Here is a 15,632-nt window from a genome sequence, read left to right on the forward strand (position 1 = left end):
AGTGGAGCATTTAGCAGCTAAAACGACGTATATTTTCCCTGAGGAGTTGGTGGAGAACAAAAACAGGGCTAAAAGGAGAGTGAATATTGGATCTTCATCAGGTGGCAGGAACACGACTACAAATAAATGCTAATGCTGCTCCGTGTCTGCTGGACATATAATTAGGCAACTGTTTACTTTATACAGTGATATGTGTAATATTTTTATTAATTTAGTTTTTAGGTTTTACAGCCATGATATTGAATGTACAGACACAGAGGTACAAAAAAAATGTTGATACACAAACCTAGTAGGTGTTTGTGCGTCCTCACCTTTTTTTTTGCTTGGCAAACCCAATAAAACTGTGACCTCAGAATCTGTACATATTTTAAACACCTTTGTTAAACATCCTCTAAAGCTAAATATCATTGCCTTTACAAAACAAGTTCCGTAGATGATGGCGATGCCCTTTTGAAACTTTAATCCAAGGCCAAGATGCAAACATGCAGTAGGTTATCTGGTTCAAGAAGCAAATAAACAGAAAAAAAAGGATGTTAAACATTTCTTTCACTTTTTTCCTGCTTTGTAATGGGTTTACCTGAAGAAGAATCCAGAATATGTCCGCTGTCAACTGTTAAACATGGTGTAGGGTCGATAATAGCATTGGCTGCCACCTCGTGGGACTCATTAGGACTGACGATTACTTCACACCGTTGTGTAATGGCCGAGGTATATGAGGCAATTTCGCAGGTCTACAGTAGCTGCACCATGTTTTGCGACGCTTTCATGAATTAAATTCCTGGTATGGTTTCCCCGTCCACCTGATTTAAACATCATTTAACATCTAGGGAAACCCTGCAGAGCAGAGTGTGGAGTCAATTTCCACCCCCTTCAGCTCAACATAACCAGAGGCTTTACTTTTCCAAGAAAAATATGCACTTCAAGACTTGTAGATACTGTTGTCCTACCTACCTAGGTGTTTGGCACAATTGACTTTTATTAAGTACTATTTCTTTGTATATTTGTTTGTCATGTATTGTGTAAGTGAAAAAAAAGTCTATATTATACATATATAGCCCAAGTCTATTAGGGAATTTTACAATATTGTGTTGTCCAAATGAACAACTCCCAGCATGTTGTTGTTTAACTGTTTAATCCTTTGGTCTATAAACCAAAATAGTAAAAAATGACATTTTCTCAGAATCCAATGACGTCTTCAAACAGCTTGACCAACACTCCAAAATCCCCAAATATTTAGTTTGCAATGATATAAAACAGAGAAAAACAACAGATGTTTAAATGTTTAAAACGACGTATATTTATATATTATATATATATTATATTTGCTTTAAGAATTACTTGATTATCAAAATAGTTATTAATTGACCAGTTGATTCAGTTCTAGAATATTTTTCATGTCAATTTTTCTTGTCATATCATGATACAGAGTTGCCTGTTTAGTCAGTACACCAATAGCTAAACTGAATGCAGTTTAATACATTGGCCCTGCAATAAATCCAGACTTCATGAAGGTTATAATGTTTAGCTTTCGTTGAAAAAAGGCTAAAGTCAAATTCATTTTAGAGGCTATTATGTTACTGTGGAATTTTAATGCTATAAAAAATATTCTTATTCATATCGTGATGCAGAATTCAGCTCTAGTTTAAAGTGATTTGTGCCTTTTTGTGACTGTGACATGTGTGTTTCATACAAATTCAGTTTTGTCACTGTGCTTCTGAGTGCACACCCTGAATTAAGGCAAATGAATGCATGTCAGTCACTAAAGACACTGAATGAATAGAGACCACACAAACCGTCCACAGTTAGAATGCAGCCCATGTGCTGAGCATGCATAGGTAATGCAAAGCAGACTGGATATTGGACAAAAAAAAGTGCTTAAAGTTGAAAAATACTTTAAACTTCACAGTGAATCCACTACAGGAAGGTGATGAAACCAGGAGGATGGATGTATCAGTGTCTGTGAAGCGAGCCACAAAGTTGTCATTGTGTCAAAACATTCAATTGTTCCCAGTTGAAAGAAGCCATTTAACTTTAAATAGCTTCCAAAATCAGGAAGAATATAAACTGAGCATGAAGTGTAAATCAGGAGAGACATAGCAGCATGTCTGAGTGATGTAAAATGTCTGGTTAACAGTTTATGTACTTCTGATGACAATCAAGTCTCACAGACACGAACATCACAACAGCTGTGTGGCTGAGATACAAGGAGATGCTGGCAGTTGTTTGTCGTAGGTGTTATGTGTTACATGAGTTTTATCCAAACTTGAGTGGCAGCAACTTTTTAACATTTCAGAAACTGTCTTATTTGTGCCAGTGAAACTTTCCTTGATGACAATGTAGAAGTAAAATCAAAAACGTAATTTCCAATACTTTGCAAAAAGCAGTTTTTGTCTGACCAACTTTTAGTTTCAGTGCGATTTACACATTAAAATCTCTCTAAACAGTCCGCCTGCCAGACTCCAGATGAGAGAAGAGAGGTGACTTTGTTTGTCCCAGGTTTTGCCTCTCAGGCCACATGCAGGCTTCCTCCCTACCCTTTGATTGGTGGAGGTTTTACCTGAGCCTAAGAGGAGGATAGCAAGTACTACTCAGGGCTGGGAAATATCTATCTATCTATCCATCTATCTATCATACATCTCATTGATCTCTATTTATTTCCTTAATGACTTGGCATATGAAATGGCAAACATAAATGAAAAATCACAATTTCTTAAGCCTACAGTCCCAAAGATATTCAGTTTACTATCATGTAAGACAAGAAAATGAATAAGCAAAAACTCAGTTTTAAAAGTTGTAATCGGCCATTTTGTGAAATTTATATTGAATGACTAATCTACTAAGTGTTTCAGCTCTACTGTAAAAACTAAATCTGGTTTTCAGTAGTGTTAGTGTAATAATAATGATAATAATGCTGGACTTTAAATTGTATTTTTTAAAATAAGAATACCATTAATTTCATAATAATGTGTTATTTGCCAGAAATACATAAATACAGCCCCCCCCCCTTCTGAAACCAAATCTACGCCCTCGCACACAATTGAAAATGTATTTTTTGGTTACAGCGCCAACTACTTGCTCCCCCTTAGGATTAGTAGTGTTTGCTTAATTTACATATATTTCTTAGTAAAAACTAACCACTCTCACTTTTGGCAACAGCAATGTCACTTGTCATTGTACCACTTTGTCATAAGCCCTATTTGGATGGGATTAGTTTTACGGGGGGGGGGGAATCGAAAATGGAGCATGTCTGTAAATTTCAGTCCTGCCTAAATCTTGCCATGTCAGTAACTTGTGCGGATTTTAGCGGCTGGCCAAATCTGGGACCTCCTGCGCAAATAACCTCTGATAAAAACCTCAGCTAGTCCAATCTGAAATGACAACCCTGAGATAGTTTGCAAATAATGTGTAATTTCCTTTTTGGGGAGAGGAGCACTCTGCACACTCGTCAAGCTTTTACCCCAAACTGAGATCACTCATGATGCTCCAGATGCAACATTTCGCCTCCTTTGCTGTTTTGTCATTGTTTAAACAAGTTGCTGTCAGTTGCGGAAATTATGTTTGATTATTGTGATACATTTTTGGTGCGATGGCAGCACATGAATGGAGTTCTGTAACACTGGGGACTGATTACACAGATTTTTCCTCCCCTGCATGTTATTCATTAACATCACAGATGTTATATATTAGAAGTTACTTCACGTACATTTTGCTGAAAACTAGTCTAAATGGGGCTACAGTGTGTAAAGATTTAACATCGTGTCAATGTATTTTCCCCCCAGAAGGTGTGAACATCAACACATCGCCGGCTGGAAGCATGTTGAAGGAGTGAATGAATTTGTTGTGTGTGTGTGTGTGTGTGGGTGGGTGTTGCTCATGTTTAGGTGAGGGGTGATGTTGCCAGGCCAATCATGGTTTCCATTGTAAAAATGTGTTTTAGCATTGGAGCGAGCTGGAGGTGAGCAGTGTGTGTGTGGGTGTGTTTGTGTGGATAAAGCAGGCAGAGGAGTGCTAGATTTATGCGTGGAGGAGGTGAGAAGTGAGGCTGTCGGTACATTTATGAAGAGACTGAATGAAAAGGAAAAAACCTCTCTTTTGCATGTCAGTGTTGAGCTGCTCTCTGCTCTTCTCCGGTGACCTTACTGCTTAACCAACTGCTCTGAGGTCAGCCTATTCATTTTACGGCCAGGCAGAACTGGCTACTGAACTCCGAGTAACCTGTGACCGAATGTTAATGAATAATTTTATTAGTTGTTTCCCCACATATTTTTAGTTGCAGAATAGATGGTCTCCATGAGGCAAGGTAACATTTACAAAATTCAGGTTTAAGGTTAAGGTGGAGAATCTAAAAATGTGTGTATTAAAACATGTCTGCAGCAAGCAATTGGTTTCATTATGTCTAGATTACTATTGACAATGTAAATATTTACACAGTTTGTGATATTTTCATAATAATTTAAGTCATTTTAAGGCAAAAATTAAGGCTGCACAGTTAATCGGAATATCATCAAAATCACTGCATGGTCAACTGCAATATGTAAATCATAAAAGCTGCAATTTTTTGATAGAAGTCAAACAAAACAAAACAGAATTATAATGAAGTACTGTAGTGCTGCAGATGCCCTGGCCTGCAAATCTGTTCTCCAGATTTAAAAAAAAGTGTGATTCAAAAATGATAATTCCCACTGGAGAATCACAATATCTGTCAAAATAATCACAATGTGATGTTTTTACCATATCATGCAGCCCTAGCAAAGCAAAATAGCAATAATCCACTGGCTCCAGCTTCCTAAATATGAACATTTTCTGGGTTTTTTAATGTTGAATGATACTAAAGTGAATATTGTGGGGGTTTTGACAGTTGGTTGGACAACATAAGACATTTGAAGACATCATCTTGAACTCTGGAAACTTTGTTTTAATAGACTTAGTAATTAATCGATGAATTGTACAAATAAATGACACAGTGAAGATGATAGTAAGTTACAATCCTAAACCTCGCTGATGGATGAAGTAGACAGACATAATAAGAGTAATTACTCTTTTAGGCATGTTTCACTATTTTCTTGACAGGTGATTTCAACTATAAATCTTGACAGAAACATCCACTTTTAGCCTTTTTCCAAGTGTCTGCTCCTCTGCACAGATCCTTTTTGAAGACTACACACACACCCTCTCTTCATTTTTCCTGACACTAACCTGGTTGTTCAGTCTGGGTCTTCTTTGTTCTTTTCACTTTACTAAGCTTCTTTGCTCACCCCTCTCTGTTTCACCATGTCCATCTGCCCGCTGGCACTCTATCTTATCTACTGCCTCAATCATTTGGCCAAGAGCCGCTGAACACACCAACTGTTGTGCTCTCTCTATAAAATAGTGAAGCATTGCACCTTTCAGGGGGTTTCTGTTTGGGCTTCTTTTTTTTTTTTAGTTGCACTGAAGATCGTGTTTTTTTTTTTTCTTCCTTCAGATGTCTCCTTTTAATCTAGAGCCAGCTATCCCCAAAACAAGACATAAAAGCTGCAGTTTAAGTGCCTGGAATTTGAGTTTTGCATATTTAAATGTTACAGGAACTTATTCTGACCCAGACCTAAACAGAACATGTAAGATGTTCTGTGATCTATCATCATAAAAACACCTGTTGACATATTTATTATTCATAGGCACTGAACCAAGCTGTAATTATGATACAATAAGTAGCACACATTGGCTCATAGGAACTCGGAATAAAAAGATTAGTTTAGGATATTTTGTCGCTCTCAAGTTAAAAACTGCTCCCAAACCAAGTGAAGGCGTTTGGCAATTAATCACACGCACAATTTCCCAAAGTCCAAATTTATATGTTTAAATTGCTTGCTTTGTGCAACAGTCCAAAACCCATTTATATATAATTCATTTTACAATAATAGACGACTTGGAAAACCAGAAACATTTCACATTTGAGAAGCTGGAACCAGAGAAATATTGGCTGTTGTTCTTGAAACAATGACTCAAAAGGATTCATTGAGATCAAAATAGTTGTTGATCGATTAAGTGACTAATCGTTGCAGCTCCACTTTTATCGGAAAAGCATAAAAACGGTTTACACTTTTAAGAGCAACGCAATATTCTAAGATACTGTATTGCTCCTAAAAGTATAGGGCTGCACGATATGGTAAAAACATCATACTGCCATTATTTTGACAGATATTGCGATATGATTCATGATTAGTGAGGAACTAGTGATTGTTGCATCACAAATTAAATTTTCTCTGTGACATTTTTTGGGGTCTGTACCAAACAAACATGTTTTGTTAAATCTGGAGAATAACAGTTGTAGGCCAGGGTATCTCTGCAGCACTACAGTGCTTCATTATAATGCTGTTTGTCACACTCTTTAACTTTATCAAAACCTTGCAGCTTCTGTGTGCATATTGCACATGGCCATATTGCGATTATATGCGAATATATTGATTAATTGTGCAGCCATACTAAGTAATAACAATTTCCCAAAGTTCAAATGTATATGTTTAAATGTTGTTGTTGTTGTTGTATATATTTGTTTTGTCCAACTAACAATCCAAATATTCACATTTGAGAAGCTGTATTTGGCGTTTTTGCTTTAAAAAATGACCTAATCTTCTGTTGATCATCAATTACAATTACAAATCATTTCAACTTCAGTCAAGACATTTGATAAATCTTTATCGTTTCAGCATGTACAGCTGTAAACCACAGTTTACAACCTGTTTATCCAATATCTTATCAGCTCTTTGTTGAGAAAATGCTCTCTGCAGACTCTGCTCGGTGTCGGACCATCTCTGTGTCTGGCAGTTGATGGCTAAGTTCTCTAAATCGCTTATGGAGCCAAGGAAATGACATCATGTCCCTGCAGGGGTTGAAAGCGCAGTCCTGACAGGACTGTCATGACAAAAGAGTTCCTTGGGAACATCAGGGTGCACCGAAGACAGAAAAAAAGTGTCTGGAGGCTGTGTTTTCTTAGTTCCTGTAGTTCCCGTCTCCCACTCGTAGCCCATCAACCATTTTCTGATGTTTGAAATTCCCCTCTCACATGTGTGTCTTTTTTTGTCCTGAATGTAGGGCATAGGGGCGGGGCAGAAAGTTCTCCAAATTAGTAGTTATTCAAAGAGTGGAAGACGAATCATTGTGTTGGCAAGATCCAGCTCAACAGAGCCACATCTCTATTTCACTTGTAGGTTTTCAGCTTACACTTGGACTTGGGCATTAGTTTTGTTCCAGTCTTACTTGATATGTATGTATGCACTCTTTATCTCTCTCTTCTCTGCGTTGACAATTGAAAATAAATTAACATTCCTGGGCTTTATTTTTGTCTTCTCTAAGCCTGTGGAGAAAACTTGGAGGCGAACCCAGGAGGTCAGGCCATACTCACAGGCTGTCAATCCTCCGCAGTGACCCTACCGCCCCTTTCTTTCTCCCCCTTCCATTCTTCTCCTCCTCTGCTCTCCCTCTCCCATCCATTTAGTCCCTCCCGGCTTAGAAACTCTCAAACTCCCCCCTTCTCTCACTCTCTCTTTCATTGGACGCCTCTCCAGCTTGAGTGAGGCAGACACAAGCTTTGTCAAAGGAGACTCACATTCATTCAGCCGGCTGTTGCACACAGCCTTGTGTTTCATGTTAAGACATGTGGGCTGTCTCCTTCTATCCATTTATTTTAATTATGTTTTAATTGCTTGCCGTCCTCTTTTAAATGCTTGCTTATTATTTCTATCAGGCTGATGTGAAAAATTGGCTGTGGACTGTGATTTTCTCCATTATCTTAACTGATGATAGATTTCTCTCCTTGGGTTTCCACCGTGTATGTATAGAAGACAAAAGAAAAACAGATGTCGTGAATGTTTGTATATCATTTTTCATTTCATTGGTGGATTTTTTTTGTCTTGTTTCAGAAAGATATACTGTTAATAGAGAGAAAACCAGGGGGAATATATATACTTGTATTTTTTTAGAAAGGGGAGCTCAAGGCGTAGAGGAGAATGAATAACTTGTATTTAGTCAGTGGTCTTCTGGTGTATATTGTATGTTTGAGCTCATTAGATTTAGTGTAGGTGGTGACAGTTAGTCATAACTGTGTACCTTTTTTTAAATATCTGCCTCAGTGGAACATGGTGAACATTATGCGAAAATTTCTGGCCGAGAAACAAGTAACCTCAATTCCCAGGCTTTAGGGGGGGATTGGTGTAGATAATTTCTCAGCACAGTCTCTCAGGGGTTAACGACGACTCACTTACCTCTTAAAATCATTTTCTGCTTGAGAACATCTTAGCCCCCCACAACCATCATCCCCCCTGTCCCCTGATGTGAAATTATGATACGTCTGTCAGTACTTGTGTAAAGCATCCTAATGTTAATCGCCTAATCCTTTTATCTCAAGTCCGGACCGATTCAGTTCAAAAATCCCACCAAACAAAACAGTGTTTTTAGGAAGATGAGCATGGCTGTGTCCTCCACCAGCTTAAGGGAGAAAGGAGACATGTTACTCAGCGGGGCAACGGCTCATCAGGAGAAAGAACCCCAGGGTGTTGAGGGCAAGCCTGCATCCGCGAGGCCTGGCAGGCTCTCGCCCCCTGGTGTCTGGAGGGGCCGAGTGGCTCAGCAGGCACAGCGGGCCAGAAGGGGCAGGGGGATGTCTCCCCAACAGTTTCCAATCTCCTCCTGTCAGCCACCATTATTGTTACCCCATGGCCCCAGGCCTCATATTTGCAGAAGATAAATGGCGGAGGAAGATGTCACGTGTGTCTTTGGAGATTTGGTGTTCTGCCCAATATTGAACTGGTGGCAGTCTTGTTAGAAGGCTTGAGAGTATTAGACTCCCCGCGCAAGAGCGCTTGCACCCTCCATTTTGGTCTTATCTGATCTGGTTTGGCGCCACTGGCAGATAAACAACTAGAAGACAAATAAAACCACAATTCCTATAACCCCCCGCCACCACCAAGTTTAACTGATAAATTATAAGTTAGCTGTATGTGTGCTTCCTTGGCTCAGACTGTGCTGCCCAACTGCTCGGCCCGGGTGACCTCAAATGAAAATAAACACTCTCAGGCTGCGTCAGGCTAGTTGCAGATCCATTTTTTTCTGCTATTACCCCCCCAGCCAAGCATGGGTCATGTATAGAATGCAATAGTGACTTAAATTATTACTCAGAATGCTAATGTAAAAGCTTCCCATGTTTTGTGGGTTTTCATGTTGCCAAAAATATCCAAGTGCATTACTGAGGCCCGGAGAGCGATCAGAGCTGACTGCTCTGCTGCTCAAATTGAGGTTCATTATAAAATAATCAGGGTGGTTGACGGGTGGCTCTGGAGGAGCAGCATTCAGAAACAGGAAACATTCACTCTCCTCTGCGTAGCAACGCTACCAAGTGACCGATCCTGTTTGTAATGTTGATACGTGTGTGTGTGTGTGTGTGCGTGCGCAGGGGTGATGCTGGATGGCAACCCCATGGGAATAAACAGCATGTTGGAGTGTGTGTGTGTGTGTGTGCTTGTTTGTGTGGATGCTGTCTCTGCATGTGTGTCCACGTTGGCAAGAGTGTGCATGTCCCTGGTTATATGTTTGTGCAGGCATGCATATGTGAGTCTGTGTGTATGTGTGTGGTATTTCACATATGACACAACACATCCCTCCTTGGTGTTTGACTTTGGTAAGCAGCTTATCTGTCTGGTGTGTTAGACTGTCTCAGGCTCTAACCTTTTGCTGCTTTTGCAGACAAAGGACTGTTTTTGTCACCCCTTGATAAGGAAGGAGACAAAAGTAGCTCACAAAGCAGCTGTGTCTCTAATGGCGTCCTGTGCGAACGTGTTGCCGGAGCGACAAGCTCTCTCCCGTGGGGCTCTGGGAGTAAATGGGGAAGGTGAAACAGGGAAAAGTGAGAGAATGAGGCAGTGTAAACATTCAGTTGTAACATGCCACAGAGTGCTGAATAAGTGCTGAGCACCAGGCACACTATCTGCTTTGTTTTCATATGAATGTCCTCCCAAGTTTTAATATTTCTGTGAAACAATGCTTTTGTTTATTCAATCAAACAGCAGCCAGGAATTTAGTTTTCATGGTGTTCAGACAACATTTCATAAGCAACTTACAAGACTTATTTTATTACAAAGCACACAATCCAGATAAAAAATGACACCCGAAGCTCCTTTTTCCTCCGTGTTTATGCTATTTTCCCTCTTTTTTTCCAGATGAGAAGATGACTGGTGATGCCTCTCCGAGAACTACTGATCGTTGACATCGCTCCAGTTTTCCACTCTCCCACTGCAACACGTTGAACCACTATTATTAGCCATCAGGCTCCTGGATCGCTTGCGTACAGCACACAATGGCCTCTGCACTGTGGAGGTGTCCAGTGTTTCGCTGCCTCTTGCTCCTTCTGTTTTGCTTTCACTGTTCAGAAGGTGAGTTACCATGGAGTTACGTGGCAGAGAGTAGTGTTAATGTGATTCTGGTCAACCTTTCAAGAACCCACTTATTATTCAGCTTATGAATGTGTTGAATTTATTAGCACACATCCTTCTGTGTGTGCTAATAGTTCCCCTTCAGTGGCTTTACCCTTGGACTTTGAAAAAGGTGTTTCGAACACTTTGTACGGCGCTCATCGAATATTCCTGTCAATCCACGGACACTTTTACTGACACATTTCTTCACTTCCAGAACAACACTCAAACGGTGTGTCAAGAACTTCCCCTGAAGGTTTATAACCACACCTTTTCTGCACAATGAGCTTTATAACAGATTGAGTGTACTTTGAGACACTGGAGGCGCAGAGAATACATGCATTTTTTATTTGCACCTAAATCAGATCGTTCTGTGCAGCCAGTACACCTGCAACCATCAAAAGCAGGGCACTTGATTCAGCGCCAGACTCTGGGACTGAGAAAGAATGTGTCAGTGTTTTTAATTGTCTGCAATGACATCCCAAGGCTCTTTTTTGGTTCCTTCCTTCACTTTTGATTAGTACATTTGGCTGTAATTACAAGTATTGTCACAAAACACACCCGTCTGTTACATGCCCATCAAAACCACTGATGTTGGTATGTCTGCTTAATGATGATCATTAAATTTTTCCCCTTTCAGTCCCATTGTACCAGGAAATAAAGTAACCCAAAATCACATGCTTGTGTGCCAAGCATTGATTACAGATAGATGTTGAAGCGCATTATTTTGGGGGCTTCCTTTTCAATTTGGATTTTGCCTTTTTTTCTCTCTCGCTGTTTTGTTCTGCGATAGATTTCTCTTCCAGTTTTATTTTAGGTCTGGCTGTGGTGCACAATTTGTTAACAAAGACAGATCGCTATAGAGCAGGCTATCCCAGCAGTCTTTTAAACAGATATGCATTTTTTTGTAGATTAGCAATTTTAGATAATGTGGAAGAGTCTTACTGAGGCATTTGAAGAATAGCCCTCTGATTTGGCCTGGCTTTGAAACTGAGTTGAATAGTCCTGTTGAATTTCTTAAAGAGGAATACTGCTTTGGTATGCAGAAAGTCCAGGTTTTGGGTTTCAGTTGATGTGAGGGCTCTCAGGCTTAAGAATGCATATTTGCCCATCCATCAATAAAGGAATGTGTGTTTGTGTGTGTGTGTGTGTGTGAGTGTGTGTGTGTGGGTCCCTCTGAAAACAATATCTGATTCTATCCACATGCCACTCACCTTCAGCCTGTCCAGCCCCGAGGGCCAGCATCCCAGAGCTTATGATCTACATTTCCGTCAGAGTCCCTGCAACTAGAACTCTACTTGATAATTACCTCCTGTCCCTCACCAGGAGAGAGTATAATAAGTTTATCGTTTTCACCTAAAACATTCCTCACACTTTGAAATACTCATTGACAAAGCTGGAGAGACAGTGATTTTTCTCTTTTCTGGTATGAACTTTTGGACCATTTTGAAGAATGAACACCAGTCTTTAGCCTTTAATTGATCAATTTGTGCAAAATCAAACATACCTGGGAAAATGTTTTGTCAAGCATAGATTATTCAGTTAAAGTTAACAATGTATCTAGTGACAATATGAAAGGGTAGCTCATAGTGATGAACCTACAGAGAATTATCACCGGAATCTGCAGCTCTCTTAAACTTCACAGAGTTTTATAGAGTTTCAGCTCTTCGTTTGGCTATCCAGCTGCAACTTTACATAGTTACATCTCATAGGATCGTCTTATACTGCAGCAGTTTTGAGCGGAAAAGCTCTAAAGACCCACTGTACCTGTACACCAAACAGCAGACAGACACAGTTGGTGACTAGCTGGTGGTGAACATGGTGAAGCATTTAGCAGCTAGAGAGACAGATTTCCCTCCGGAATAGGCAGAGACAAACAACAGTTTAAAAATACATTGGACTTACATTCTGCTAGATGTGTGAATAAGGAACTGTTTGCTAACAAGTTTGCCATATTAGTTCAATGAGGCCCCCAAATGCCCAAAAAAGTAAGTTACTGCAAGATACAGTTAATAAAGTAAACAAGTGGCATTTTTTCATCATGCCATAAGCAACCGCAGCCTGATTTTAAGGTGCGCATGCCACAAGTAGTTTTTCACACATCAGTCTCTTGCTTCTTTTCATTACTCTCCAATACTCTCACCGTCAAAAAATGTAGAATATTCTCGTTCCCTTTTTTTGTTTTGATGTGTTTTTGATGAACAATTGCGGTTACTGCTAACGTATGTGACAAATACATTCCTGTTTTAATTGACTGCTTTACAGTAAAAGCCACTCTATGATTCATCAGTTGATTATTCCTTCAATGTGCAGTGGTATGGTAGGAAATGTTTGGTATGCATTAGCAGTAGCTTACAGCACTGATACAGTGCAAAGAGAGTAAACAGTGAGATGAAACTGTTGAAATTAGAAAAAGTAACGCTGGATCTCATCTATACTTCGTTTTCTTGTGAATTTCTTTTCCATGTAAGGGCAATTTAAATCCTGCGTGGGAATGGTGGACCCCACCACTAACAATGAAAACTAATATGTACAGAGATATTTACAGAATGTAGATATAGTGAATCTCTATTGTTAAAAAAATGGAGTGTGGTTGCATGATAATCTTAAGGATTACAAATTTAAATAATGTCAAAGTTTTATCTTTTTTGAATATCTTTTTAAATTGAGTATAATGGTATAGAGAAAGAATCACACTTATGAATCCTCCATATATGCTATTTTTTGTTCTCTTTATTTGTACTCTTCCACATCCCTGTGCCATTATATAACAGATCTATAAAATGACGCTACAGAAAACTAGGTCATGCAGGTATCAGATTTGTTTTAGATGTTTCACACCGCCCAGTCTGCAGATATGAAAGAAGACGACCAGATTCAAAGAGAGCAACCACAAAGGTAGGGCAAGTGCACAGGCACATACCTGCTGTGTGTGAATGAGAGCTGTTATCTGAGTCTTTAAAGTAAAGAAAGCCAGATTTACGGGGGATTATGTCGTGCAGTCAGTGTCAACACTTTAAGTTAGCTGTGTTTAAATGCCAAAAGGAGAGCAGGCCCCTCGGCCTTCATATCTGAATATTGCACAAAAGGGAAATGTAAAAGATTAAGTGGTTTGTATTCGTTAGCTGTGTCGTATCTGCAGAGACGGGGAGGGGATCAGAGTAAAGAGGCGGTGTTTGTTTAGGTCCTGTAGTGTTCCAGCATGGGCAGAGTGAGCGAATGAGAGACATTATTTGTAGTTTTTTGAATAATCAAATCAGTAGACACAAGAATCACACATATATGATGCAAAACGAAGCAACAGACTAAAAAAACAAATTCTGCTGTTTTTTTTCTTGTCAGTCTTGATCTTTTTTGATTGGGAAATATTCCTGCGTTGAACATACCAGCATGCTTGTGTTTCTCCCCGAAAGGTTGTAAAGGTTAACAATACGTCTCAGCACAACATTTGTCTCAAGCAGTGCCATACATTGTGCTGATGGAAGACCCTCCCTTGTGCCACACTGGTATTTCCAGTCCTGTGGTTGACTGAATGGAGAAGCCATTGTGCTCCAACTCGTCTCTGGCCCTGGGCCATACATATCCAGTCTGTCATCCATTGATATGCTTGGCTTGCCATTTTATAATTCATATTGAATGCTGCGGGTCCATGGCAGGGCGATCATGAATTATCAGTTAAACCATGGGAGATTCACAGATGACTGGTCAATCTGTGTGGTGAGAACAAGCACAGAGGAAGAAAAAAAAATCTGATACATCAGTCTTGCATGGAAATTCTTGCGAACTGGAAGTATTTCAAGAAATAAGGAAGGGGTTCATCATCTGAGTTGAATGGACTTTCTTGCAGATTGGGAGCCATATGGAGACAGATAAATCATAATCTTTGTTGTTTTTCTTTTCTCAATTTTTTTCTTTTCTTTATTAATTAATAATAGTTTTGTCAGCACTTTGCCACAGTCCCTGCAGTATGCAGCTTTTTAGTCTCTGTACAGAACCCCAGATATATTTGTTTATAGCATTGCGTAACAATATGCCTTTTTAATAATAATCGAGGACCTGGAAAGTTTTGAATCATAAGAGAACATGAAATTGAAATGAGCCAGAGTCACATGAATCTCCAGGATCAGTATTTCACTCGGAGGAAATGAAATACAATATCACCCTTGATAGGGTCATCCTAGATTTATTGCAACAGCGATTTCCTGAGCGTTTTTGGTAAAGCAAAAGCAGCAACAAATGTATCCATCCAATATGTGAATGTGAGAGCAAACCTTTTTCTCCTTTTAGGAGAGAAGCTTGTGCTTTATTGTGTGTTTAGACGAGATTGTGAAAGTCGCTGTTATATGGCCAGCTGATGAACAAACTCTTAATTTAATTGGCTAGGCGTTACTTTTCTGACAGTTTGATTTCATTTGTTAAGCATGCTTTAAATCTCACTTGCTCGCAGCATCTCAGAGCTGCTCAATTCACACCCCTTATAGTAACAAGTTGTATAAACATTGGACCAGATGCCTACCTCACTCTTTCCTTTCTTAAATGCTGTCCGCACTTTTTTTTTTTCACCAGGCAGTCTAATTCAAATAATAGATGAGTCCGGCTTACAACCACAAAGTAGTTTGCCTCACAATCTAAACTTTTGGATTTGCTCAGTGTAAGTCGCTGCATCACAGGAGGTTTCAGCTGTCATAACAAAGTAATGCATTTAATCTTGAGAGGAAGCAGAAGGGTTTCAAATAAAACCAAGTCTACACTATAGAAAGCAGTAGAGTTTTTTCTTTCTTTGTGTGTGTGTGGAGGTGTTTGCCGACAATATAAATCAGGAACTGGAACTGAAACAAAAGTATTAACAAAGGCAACAAGAACCTGTTGGATTTGAGTGTGGTTCAACATTCATCCAGTACTTTTAAACTAGCTTGGAGGCATGTCAGAACTAATTTTAATTCAAAAAGCACAGGAGCTAAACAAACATGCAAAAACAAAAGCAAGCATGTAACATTTAACACCAAAGGGACATTGCTAAGGCAATCAAAGCAGATTGTTGTTCTGACTAAATACCTGCGGCAGTGAATTTTTAGCACAGCCACTCCGGCTGTTTTTTTTAGTCACATACATTTTAAGCATTAATTGTTAAAGAGAGCTTAATTTGGAGACACATCATGTGTGTAAAAGGACACAAAGGCCATTTGA

General features: G+C 39.4%; 1 protein-coding gene across 3 annotated transcripts in view; it reads left to right on the forward strand.

The window, feature by feature from the left end:
- LOC118335100 (adhesion G protein-coupled receptor L2-like) overlaps nt 1-15,632 on the forward strand; it is an 84,556-nt gene that overhangs the window by 10,338 nt on the left and 58,586 nt on the right. For all 3 annotated transcript variants that reach the window (XM_035671298.1, XM_035671296.1, XM_035671297.1), the window contains exon 2: nt 10,194-10,406. In XM_035671298.1, the coding sequence (XP_035527191.1) occupies nt 10,331-10,406 (76 nt within the window). In that variant the 5' untranslated portion in view covers nt 10,194-10,330. The remainder of the gene's footprint in view (nt 1-10,193; nt 10,407-15,632) is intronic.

Source organism: Morone saxatilis, unplaced genomic scaffold (assembly GCF_004916995.1).
Source record: "Morone saxatilis isolate NCDOM2014 unplaced genomic scaffold, NCSU_SB_2.0 Contig23, whole genome shotgun sequence".
NCBI lineage: Eukaryota > Metazoa > Chordata > Actinopteri > Moronidae > Morone > Morone saxatilis.